Source organism: Mytilus californianus, unplaced genomic scaffold, assembly GCF_021869535.1.
Source record: "Mytilus californianus isolate M0D057914Y unplaced genomic scaffold, xbMytCali1.0.p SCAF_7, whole genome shotgun sequence".
NCBI lineage: Eukaryota > Metazoa > Mollusca > Bivalvia > Mytilida > Mytilidae > Mytilus > Mytilus californianus.
In genome coordinates, this window is record NW_026262723.1 from 89,186,683 (window position 1) to 89,199,265 (window position 12,583).

Here is a 12,583-nt window from a genome sequence, read left to right on the forward strand (position 1 = left end):
AGGTTGCAAACACTTGTGAAAATTCTGTATTTTAGTGTCTATTTTAGTATAGCTGTTTTTTAATGAATACTTGAATAGGGTTATATCATTTAATTCTCATCACAATATTTACAGGGCAAAAAGATGGATGCCACACCCTTGGCTATGTACAACTATTTCATTGAACGTGTGAAAAAGAACCTTCACATAGTGTTAGCCATGAGTCCTATTGGAGATGCCTTCAGGAATCGTCTTAGAATGTTCCCGTCACTGATCAACTGCTGTACTATAGATTGGTTCCAGGTGAGTAGACTTCCAGCAATAATATCAACAAAAATTTCAATGTCAGCCAAAATGTTGTCAATGTGATAACAGTAGTAAAGATGAAAGCGTTTAACACATTTGATTTGATACTTGTTTTTAAGAACATACAAAGAAGAGTTGTATGTTTCCAGAATACTATAACACATATTTATTGTAGACCTGGCCACCAGATGCTTTGGAAATGGTAGCTAATAAATTCTTAGAGGAAGTTGATTTAGATGATTCTATAAGGAAAGAGAGTGTGGTAATGTGTAAAATGTTCCATGAGAGTGTCCGAGAACTTTCTGTCAGGTATGGAATAATCAGTTAGTTGGTCTTGGTATTATAAAGACAGTTGTGATTTGCGACAATGATATAATGAATTTTACACTATATTGAAAAAATGTTGACAGACTCACCTTAGAAACATATCCATTTCTAGTATCTAGACGAAAGGCATTATAAGAGTATTAAAATTAAGTATTTATGTTTCTAAATAGAATGTTGAATATGCTTTAAGTGTTTTTGCTACGATTGATTTTTTGGAATTGGAAAAAATAAGGTTCTTTCTTTTTAGACAAATTGATGCTTTTAAAAATGTGAACTATGAAAATAAATTAACTAACATATCAGTTAAATAAATTTTGAATGTCTGTATATATTGGTACTTTCAGCTTTATGGACCAACTAAGAAGACATAATTATGTGACACCAACATCATACTTAGAACTGATCATGACATTCAAGTCTCTGTTGGGTGTCAAACGTGATGAAATTCTTACCCTGAGGAATAGATATTTGGTTGGTCTTGAGAAGCTGGATTTTGCTGCATCACAGGTCTCCATTATGCAGACAGAACTTCAGGCCTTACAACCAGAGCTCATTAAAACTTCTGCAGAGACAGAGAAGTTAATGATCAAAATAGAACAGGATACTGTGGAAGTGGAAGCAAAGAAAGAAGTTGTAGCTGCTGATGAAGCTGTGGCTAATGCTGCTGCAGCTGCAGCTCAGGCTATCAAAGATGAATGTGAAAGTGAACTGGCTGAGGCTATCCCAGCTCTTGAGGCTGCAATTTCTGCCTTAAACACTCTGAAACCAGCAGATATTACATTAGTAAAATCCATGAAGGTATACATTGATGACTTATTATTGTTATATATTATAATAGATATAAGAAGATGTGGTATGAGTGCCGATGAGACAACTCTCCAACCATGTCACACTTTGTAAAAGTAAATCATAGGTCAAAGTATGGCCACATCAAGGGCCTAAGGGTTCACCTGTCAGATATTTTAGGATGTTTACCTGTGTTTCAGACTTTCTAAAAAAAAACTTTTTTCAGCAATCAGGAAAGTTTTCATGTTTTTTTTTTTTTATCTTTTATCTATTTGATTTTGCAATAGAAAAAAATTGTATTGCTTTCTGTATCTTCTGTATAAAGCTGAGAATGTTTGAAATGATTTTTTTAGTCAATTGATCTTGAATTAGTTAGTTGGTAGCCAAACTTCTAAAAACCTCTCTACGAAATAATGATTAACAGAAGAAATAGAAAAGATGATAATGAATGATTTCTCTTCTAGAATCCACCAGCACCTGTAAGGCTAGTTATGGAATCCATATGTGTAATGATGAATGCCAAGTCTGAGAGAAAACCAGATCCAACTGGTACAGGAAAGATGGTAGAAGATTATTGGGGACCTTCTCAGAAACTTCTGGCAGATTTCAAGTTCCTGGATAGACTGAAGTCATATGATAAAGACAATATTGCACCAGCTATTATTAAAAAGATAAGAGAAAAGTAAGATAGAATTGATATATATATATATTTAGATTTGTGTATAGTGATCATTGTGTCCATTCATCTATTTTTTTTTAGCTCACCTAGCCCAAAGGGCCAAGTGAGCTTTTCTCATCACTTGGCGTCCGTCGTCCGTCGTCGTTAACTTTTACAAAGCTCTGACATGGTATAAAATTGTTTATCAGGTCAAGATCTATCTGCCCTGAAATTTTCAGACCAATCAGGCAACCCGTTGTTGGGTTGCTGCCCCTGAATTGGTAATTTTAAGGAAATTTTGCTGTTTTTGGTTATTATCTTGAATATTATTATAGATAGAGATAAACTGTAAACAGCAATAATGTTCAGCAAAGTAAGATCTACGAATAAGTCAACTTGACCAAAATGGTCAGTTGACCCCTTAAGGAGTTATTGCCCTTTATAGTCAATTTTTAACCATTTTTCGTAAATTTTTGTAATTTTTTACAAAAATCTTCTCCTCTGAAACTACTAAGACAAATTTAACCAAACTTGTCCACAATCATCATTAGGGTATCTAGTTTAAAAAATGTGTCCGATGACCCCGCCCGCAAACCAAGATGGCCGACATGGCTAAAAAATAGTACATAGGGTAAAATGCAGTTTTTGGCTCATATCTCTGAAACCAAAGCATTTAGAGCAAATCTGATGAGGATAAAATTGTTCATTAGGTCAAGAACTATCTGCCCTGAAATTTTCAGACCAATCAGGCAACATGTTGTTGGGTTGCTGCCCCTGAATTGGTAATTTTAAGAGAATTTTGCAGCTTTTGGTTATTATCTTGAATATTATTATAGATAGAGATAAACTGTAAACAGCAATAATGTACAGCAAAGTTAGATCTACAAATAAGGCAAACATGATCAAAATTGTCAATTGACCCCTTAAGGAGTTATTGCCCTTTATAGTCAATTTTTTACAATTTTCATAAATTTTGTAAATTTTTGTAAATTTTTACAAAGTATTTTCCCCTGTAACTACCGGGCCAAGTTCATTATAGATAGAGATAATAGTGAGGAGCAAGAATGTTCAGTAAAGTAAGATCAACAAACACATCACCATCACCAAAACACAATTTTGTCATGAATCCATCTGTGTCCTTTGTTTAATATGCACATAGACCAAGGTGAGCGACACGTTTATTCCACCATCAGTACGTGTCTAACTTCTAAAGAAAGTACTAAGATTTTCTTGACACTATCAAAAATTTTTCAGTAACTTATGCACCTCTTATTTTATTTATTTGGTGTTTATTTTTTTGTGCAACCAGAGTTGAGGAAAACAGTCTTTTGTATAGGTGTAGAGGACAAAATTATTGATTTTCTGAAAAACATTGATGTATAGTAGGAAATTTACATTAGCTCTTTTCTATTACATTTTCCATAGTGTTTATGCTGTCAAAAATTTTACAACAACTTCCTTACATTTGAACCTCTAATCGACAAAAGTCAGAAATTTACTATAGATCTTTTCTATCACATTTTTCCATCTCTATAGGGTTCATATTTTCTGTCCCATTTTTCACAATTCTCTATCATTAGAACAAAGCATTTGGTATTGGGTTTCTTTCAGGTTAGCTTCACATCTTTATATTTGGTGATTAACTTGTTCTAGGTTAGCTACGCTTCCTTTTGCTAAATGCAGAATTTATCTATAAATAAGGCATACCTATTATTAGAAAGTGCAATTAAGATATTGTCACATTTTTATAAAGCTTTAGTGATTACATGTACAAGGAGCCAAAAAATACATAATTCATTGATTGACTTATATGCTTGAAAAGTTTGAATAATTATTTATTTATTTATTATTTCAGATACATATCCAACCCTGAATTTGACCCAGTATTAATTAAAAATGCATCAACAGCTTGTGAAGGTCTTTGTAGATGGGTAAAAGCTATGGATATTTATGATAAAGTTGCTAAAGTTGTAGCACCTAAGAAAATTAAGTTGGCAGAGGCTGAATCAGAATTGGCTGTTCAGATGGAAAAACTTAATGCTAAAAGAGCACAGCTCAAAGAGGTAAGTGTCATTCATTCTGACATTTTTTTTTTAGATTTTCTATCGTTTATTTTGAAAAATATGGATAAAAGCAAAAGTTGAGATTTACTTTCAATATTTTAGTTTTTGTATTACGAATGCTTTCAGATGTTTGTATTATTTTGGGAACTACTTAACTCAAGCTAAGTTCCATTATAGCTACAGCCTAACCTCGTTATGTCGAAGTCAAAGGGACCGGACTAAAGTATTTCAACTTATCCGAGGTTCGACTCACCCTAGGTCGAGTGTCGTCATAAATTTGAAATGCATGAAATACGATATGAGATTTGTGTAAATTAGATATTTTGAACAGTGCGTTTTTTTTTTGTAAGCTGATTAAAACTTTATTTTTTGTAGATGAAGTAAAAACATTATTTTTTATCCTTATTGTACAGGTAACAGATAGGTTACAAGCTTTAAATGATGAATTTGAAGCAATGACACAAAAGAAGAAAGAATTAGAAACCAATATTGATATTTGCGAGAAGAAACTGGACAGAGCAGAGAAACTAATAGGAGGATTGGGTGGTGAGAAAGACAGATGGACAGAGGCTGCTAGATTATTAGGAGATAGATACATTAACATCACTGGTGATGTCCTTCTGTCATCAGGTTTAGTGGCATATCTTGGAGCTTTCACTGTGGATTATAGACAGGTACACTATTATTCCCTTTTGAATCCATTTTTGTGAGGAATTTCCATTTTGTCTGTATTTTAAGTTCAAAAACTAAAATTAAAAGTGTCAAAAAACCAAACTCAAATATGTTTCAATTGATATCAGATAGACAAATGTCTTGTAATAGATTTATAATAATATAGTATTTTTGAATTCAAACGGCCAAAAAAGGTGATATCTTTTCTTTTGAAATATTTTATTAACCCTTAACATTCATTTGATTGATATATAAGCCCTTTCATTTAAAGACAATCAGTAGCTAACTTGCTGGTAGATTTCTACCTATTGAACAACACAATATTGTGTGTGTGTTGCTATATCTGCTTATATTTAAAGCCATGCATTCAATTACAGGAAATAATTGCCAAGTGGCACAAAGCCTCAATTGAGCGTAACATTCCTTGTTCTGAGAATTTTTCACTGAATGCTACCCTGGGAGAACCAGTGAAGATTCGTTCCTGGAATATAGCTGGCCTTCCTGTAGATACCTTCAGTGTTGACAATGGTATCATTGTATCCAAGTCTCGAAGATGGCCATTAATGATTGATCCACAAGGTCAGTTTCTAAAAAACATTTCTGTCCTTTTTTATATCTTGTATGTAATAATTTAATGCATTCATCATCAAATTTAACATGATTGATTGTCTTAAAGGTTATTTGAGACATGCAAATGTGTAAACATAAATAGAACAGCCTTTTAAATAATATTCTATTGCTGTCAGGCATGGGGTAATGCAAATTTGTAATTGTAATGCATGGTAATGCATTACATTTTTCCAAGTAGTTGCATGTAATGTGTAATGCAGCAATTTATGCATTACATGTAATTGTAATATAATGCATTACTTTAGCAAAAAGTTGTGTAATTTCATGCATTACATGGCATTACATGTCATTACTTTTTTCACATACTACATCCTTAACATATTGTTGGAGTTTTAACTAAACCAAATTTAAGATTTCTTGATTAACTAAGAATATGTTAATCATTAGAATATATTCTTTATTTCATCTTATTTCATATATTTTCCTGCATAAAAAGATTGATATTTGAAAAGCATAACTGTATTGTTGTCATAAGATCACAGAATATCTTGTCTTGCTTAAATAAAAGATAATTAAACTTTGTTATAAAACCTAATTAGTTTGTTTTACAATCAATATTTTCACCATTTAGACAATTGTTCATTAATTAAGGTCTATGTTTATTTTATAATTAGGGAAGTAATTCACAGTAATTAAATATTTTTTTTAAATTAAAAAAAAACAACAAAAAGTATATTTATAAAAGTAAAGTCAACATTAAGTTAAAATAATTAAAATTGTAAAAGTCGAATTAACTAGACTTTTTACATGTATACTTATATTCAATTCATGGAACAGTTACTGCATATGCTAGAGTCTTTTGTGACTTCTAGTTGTTTTTCAAAATGTTTAATTTTTCTATTCACTTAATAAAATTTTCAAATGTAATGTGTAACTCAAGGCATTACTTTGCAAAAGTAATTGTAATATAATGCATTACTTTGATAAATGCATATAATTGTAATTGTAATATAATGCATGGTTTGGTCAAAGTAATTGTAATATAATGCATTACATTGCAATGTAATTCGCCCCATGCCTGATTGCTGTGATATTTTATTGAAATTATTTTTCTTGCAATTAAAATATATTTAGTCTGATATATAATATATATCAGTTTATATTATAAATTAATGCAATTCACCATCTAACTTTACACTATCAGTTGCCTTGAAGTGGATTTATGACATATTAAGGTTGCCATTTAAATACCATATTCTTTTGATATGTGACCATTTCCTCAGAATTATTTCTTATATTGTTTGGATGTTTCAAGAGAAAAATATGAACAAAAATGAAACGAGGGGTGACTGTCAATAAGACAACAACCCAATTTATCTCTGAATTTGTTCAGGGATTTGTTGTTTTCTTATCTCCATTGTTTACACTAAAAACAATATTTTACATTTTAAACAGGACAAGCCAATAAATGGATAAAAAACATGGAGAGAGAAAACAAACTTGGAGTAATTAAACTTTCTGATGCAAATTACCTGAGAACTCTTGAGAATTCTATACAGTTTGGTACACCTGTGTTACTGGAAAATGTGGGAGAGGAACTGGATCCTATACTGGAACCAATCTTACAAAAGCTTACATTCAGACAACAGGGTGTAGATTATATACGTCTTGGAGACAATGTTATTGAATATTCAAAAGACTTTAAACTGTATATTACAACTAGATTCAGAAATCCACATTATTTACCAGAGATATCTGTCAAGGTATTTATTCAAGAATACATATAGATTCTACCACTGCATCAAATAGCATACAATATTTCTCAACTTTATTTTGTAAATTTTTAAAGTAATAAAGAAACACTAAAAACAATAGAACATTCCACATCTTGCAATGGTAGAATCTGTTTGATAATTTTTTGTATCGATTCATGATCAAAATTTTGACATCGATTTTTATTTATTTTTTTTTCCTGCTGTAAAGTTGAGGGGTTCACAGTATTACTCCTGTTTTCTTTGTTTTGTTAATTGTTGAGAATTGCTTTAATTCAATTAAACACCAATCAAGGGAAACAAAAAAGGAGACAACATCTAGAGTCAACATACAGTCTTCAGCATTAGACTCTTTTAAATGTGTCAACCACTAAATCACACTGAGGTTTAAAAAGTTGTGACTTCAACACTCAATTTCCCCAATGAAACATTAAGATATAACAAAAGACACTCTCTGACAAGGTTCCTGACTTCACTGTGGCAAACTTAATAGAGGAAAAAATAGCACCGTAAACATAGAAAAATACAGGAAATGGAAAAATGCCTTATGAAGTACTTTCTTAGTTATTTTTTATCAAGAACAATTGAGCCACATATATGTTTATTTGAATGTGAATTTTACAGGTATGTTTGGTTAACTTTATGATCACACCTCAAGGTTTAGAAGACCAGTTGTTAGGTATTGTAGCTGCTAAAGAGAAACCTGAACTGGAAGAGAAGAAAAATCAACTCATTATAGAAAGTGCTTCAAATAAGAAACAACTCAAGGAAATTGAAGATAAAATTCTAGAAGTTTTATCATCATCAGAGGTAATTATAAGGATTGATTACTCCCCTGAAAACAGGTTTATTACACATACTTTTGATAAAACTTATCCACTTTTTATATTATTGTAATTCTGACAAAAAACAGATTTTTATTAATTCATGAAAATCTATAAATTAAATGGTAGTATGCTGTATTTCCAAGAAAAAACTAATACCCTTTTACTTTGATACAAAAGGCTTCAAATGTGGCACACAATAAATAGGTCAACAATATTTGATGTTATGATTCTTTGTAAAAGAGTTCATGTCCATTTGACACATATAATATGGCCTTGACCTCATTTTCATGCTAATTGCTTTTGGATGAAGTCTGTTTTTCCCTTAATTTATATGCATAACATATCAACAATATTTTTAAACATGGCTATTCCCTGTAATAGTACAAATTAAAATAACTCGTTTGTGTCATATGACCTCGACCTCAATTTTTTAGAATTTTTATTTTTTTGGGTTTTTGTATCGGTTTTAAGAAATGGTGATAGCAAGTTAGACATTCCATTGTATCATCTCTTGCTTTGGAGCAACTCAACATTTTTTTAATGTTTGACATGTAACATATAACATACTGTTTTTTATTCTCTGCTATGAGTGGATTTTATACACTTACCAGAATTTAAATAAATTTGTTTTATTTATACAGGGTAATATTCTAGAAGATGAGACAGCCATCAAGATTTTATCTTCTTCTAAAGTTCTGTCTGAAGAAATTTCTGCTAAACAAGAAGTTGCAGCAGAGACAGAGAAAGAAATTGATGAAACAAGGAATGGATACAAACCAGTGGCCATCCATTCTTCTATTTTATTCTTCTGTATCTCAGATCTAGCCAACATAGAACCTATGTACCAGTATTCATTGACATGGTTTATTAATCTCTACCTTCAGGTAGGCTTTCAATTATTACAATCATTAGTAATATAGTATCTCACATTGTTGATGATATTTTCATTGAGGCACATTCATGTTTCTACTATTGACATTGTCTACAATGAATTTTTTTTTACACCAAAATAACAATTTTGTCAAGTTTACTTTACTTTATTTGTGAATTGAGTTTCTAAATAAATTGTTATTTTATTATTTATTTCAGTCTATAATGAACAGTAGTCCATCAAAAGTACTGGAAGAAAGAATATTCAACCTGAATGATCATTTCACAAACAGTATCTACAGGAATGTCTGTCGTTCATTGTTTGAAAAAGACAAGCTTTTGTTTTCCTTCCTGTTATGTATTGGTATACTGAAGGGAATGTAAGTTCAATTTATCACTTAAAATTTTTATTCAGGCACGAAAATTCCAATGTAATCATCTCATTTTTTACATAAAATTTTGTTAATCACAATTATTCCTATGTAATCATCCCCATATAATGGATACCCAATATATCTCCCAGATATTTATCAAAAAGGTTTTTAAATATAGACAAAAATTAAGCAAGTTTGAAGAAGTAGATAGATGGGCAACCTTAAATAGATTAACTTAAAAAGAAAGAATTTCACCGTTTAAAGATTTTTAGTGTAAATACAAATGCACATTTCTGCAGAAAATGTTATGTACACAATGTGGATAGAGATATGAAACGGATAAAAAGAATTTTTTCGTAATTTTCGTATGATGATATACTCCAATAATAATTAAAAAGGACCACATAGGAAAATGTGTAGTTCTCTATAAGACCGTCATATTTTTTTTTCTAAAGGTTTTGCAAAGTTTTTGTAAGATTAAAAAAAAAAATTATTTTGACTTTTTTCGTTTTTTAAATTTTTATGCCCCACCTAGGGGCATTATGTTTTCGGTCTGTGTGTCTGTTTGTTCGTCCATTCGTTTGTTTGTCCGTCCGTCTGTCCCGCTTCAGGTTAAGGTAGTTTTTGATGAAGTTGAAGTCCAATCAGCTTGAAACTTAGTACACATGTTCCCTATAATATGAACTTTTTACTTTTAATGCCAAATTACAGTTTTGACCCCAATTTAACGGTCCACTGAACATAGAAAATGATAGTGTGAGTGGGGCATCCGTGTACTATGGACACATTCTTGTTTATTTACTTCTTTTAATACAATTATGTAAAATAATTTTTTTACTTTCATTTTGTCTTGAAAGAACTGTAAATTTATGTTTCAGCTTGTTTCAAATGTACCTTAAAATGCAAGGGCTAGTTGAAAAGCTTACATTCAGACCTTATCAATCTCCTATTTTTGTGTCTATTATTTGATTGTGTATTATCATAACTTGTTTCTTACAAAACTAAAAGATTGTTGTGCAGTTTTCTCTGAATATCGTCAATTCTCATTAATGATAGTCATCCCTTAGTAAGTGAATACAATATAAAACTGTCAAATTAGAAATAATTGTGTGCCTTTCTTGTTCTTCATGAAACAGATAGATTAATGTATGCTATTTCTTGAACTGCTGCATACAAAGAATGCTCTACAAATTAAATATGTGAGGTCTTCTTAATTGCTTATCCCATGTCTTTTTTTTGCATTATAAAATGGCAAAACATTTTGAATTTTCAGTAATTGTATCAGAAATATTGGTGAAAACTATACTATACAGTGTACCAATTTTCTGTTTAGAAGATTGTATTATTGCAATGATATTAGAAATTGTAATGAATATTTGATTAGTAATTTTGATTATTCGTTAGGAGTAATCCTGACATAAATAAGTAAGTATAGACATACAGACAACACAGGTTCAAATGTATGTAGTTTGGGAGCACGTTATAGGAGCTATCTTCCTTATATCTTTAAAGTCCAATCAAAGCTTTTATTTGAAAGGAAAATTGTAAAAAATGTATTTTGGTGGTAAATTAACACTAGACTTTCACTTTTTTTTTAGGTACAGAAACTTTTGTTTATTTTGTTTTGATATTTTATTATTTGATAAATCTTATCAATCTCTTTCTTTTACAAGTAGAAAATGTAGCTATCCATGAGAGAAAGTTTCAGCACACAAATTTTATATATAATGTATACAAAAATACATTAGAATCAGAAATTTAAATCTGATAGACAAATGGGGATGGGTGGTGGGTGCTAGCATGAAGCGTTTACAGGAACAAAAGCTACAGTATCATGTAATCTAGACACTTGTGGTGTTGATGTATAGAAATGTACAATAGCATGTAGTACATAATTTTAATGGGCCATAATTAGAATCTGTTACATCTATTTTATAGGTCATATGCAATTTTGGGAGATAATCCACGACATTTGCTTTTAAACGGTAGTTTGATATAAAAGAAAATAATAAATAGAATGGAAATGTATAGTAACTGTTTCGTTTTAAAAGCTTTCAATAATTTTAAATTCTTGGTGCAGCTTTCAACAAATATTTCCTGATTACGATGTAATATACCATTTGTTCCCAGAATCCAGTTAAGCGTTACTGCTGCATGGCAACTGTAGTTCGCACTGATGCTATCATCACCTTCAATTTTATTTTGAATGATTTTTTTTTTGTATGTTTTCAATAAAGGTCACGTTATGTCATACAGAAGCATGCTTTCTAGGGGGACATAACTACAGTGTTGTTTTTTATTACTGTCTTTACAAAAATCTATCTGTAATTTTATCTCATTTTAATACTTTCATAAATTTCGTGAAAATATTCATGCTTATAAAAAAAAAGCTTGCATATGACCTTTTAACTGATTTAAATACATGAATGAACAGTATTGAAATTGTTAGCCTGCTACAGTGTATCGTTAAATAAAAGTGCCTATCATATAAGTATTGTAAAGTAACAGTTCTAAGTATGGCCTACCATGTTATATAGATATTATATACATGTATTATGTTTAATAGTAAATTAAATCTCAGTATAGAGTGGAAAGGGTGTCTTGTCTGCTTGCTTAGAGATATATATATATAGCAAATTACATATTGCTTTCACACTGTTATGTTACATGTAAAAAGATGGTATATGTTGTTAGCTTTTTTATAATTGTACATCAAGTTTTAATCATTTATGTTATTCAATTGCCACTGCTTATACAAAATACACAGATTATTTTTGCTTGATAAGTAGTGAGAACAAATTAAAAACTCATTCATTACCTTACCCAGAAGTTATGTCGTGCAGATAGTCTTCCATAGTTTGAAAAATAAGAAAAGACTTGCCTAAACAGAAATTTTGATATGATTTGGTAAAATTTAATGTTGATTAAAAACATTGAAGATGTTATGCCTGATTATTCATTTAAAACCAAAATATTAAGAACTGACAGCCAATGACCTTGAGATAAAATCACTCATAGTGTTTAAAACTAAAAGCATTTGCAGCATTTAATAGTCACAAAAAAATCATGCACATCATTTTAAACATATAAGATACATCTAAAAATATAATTTCTATAAATTTCAGCTAACAAAGTTTTGAAAATAGGAAAACTAATAAGCAGTTAGAAATGGATAGATTTAAAAATTTGATGTTTTGTTGTTTTTAATACAAATGAACTGCACTATTTATGATAATTTAAGGTCACTAGAAGTTCTGGTTACTTTCCTAATGGTGGTAAACAATTGTTTTCCACACTCCAAAAGATTGCTATTCTCCTTGATAGATAGAAAAAGATATGGTAGATAGGCATTATATTATTGCTGAAGTTAATCTTTTAT

The 12,583-nt window shown here is 30.3% G+C and overlaps 1 protein-coding gene across 5 annotated transcripts in view; it reads left to right on the forward strand.

The window, feature by feature from the left end:
* The window catches only part of LOC127709284 (dynein axonemal heavy chain 3-like), a 77,643-nt gene that overhangs the window by 48,932 nt on the left and 16,128 nt on the right, over positions 1-12,583 (forward strand). For 3 of the 5 annotated variants that reach the window (XM_052214739.1, XM_052214740.1, XM_052214743.1), the window contains 12 exons: positions 115-282; positions 461-594; positions 957-1,410; positions 1,863-2,080; positions 3,912-4,119; positions 4,533-4,793; positions 5,169-5,370; positions 6,817-7,124; positions 7,758-7,943; positions 8,602-8,844; positions 9,050-9,210; positions 10,609-10,629. In XM_052214739.1, the coding sequence (XP_052070699.1) occupies positions 115-282; positions 461-594; positions 957-1,410; positions 1,863-2,080; positions 3,912-4,119; positions 4,533-4,793; positions 5,169-5,370; positions 6,817-7,124; positions 7,758-7,943; positions 8,602-8,844; positions 9,050-9,210; positions 10,609-10,629 (2,564 nt within the window). The remainder of the gene's footprint in view (positions 1-114; positions 283-460; positions 595-956; positions 1,411-1,862; positions 2,081-3,911; positions 4,120-4,532; positions 4,794-5,168; positions 5,371-6,816; positions 7,125-7,757; positions 7,944-8,601; positions 8,845-9,049; positions 9,211-10,608; positions 10,630-12,583) is intronic. The other 2 variants (XM_052214741.1, XM_052214742.1) reach the window with 1 other exon arrangement.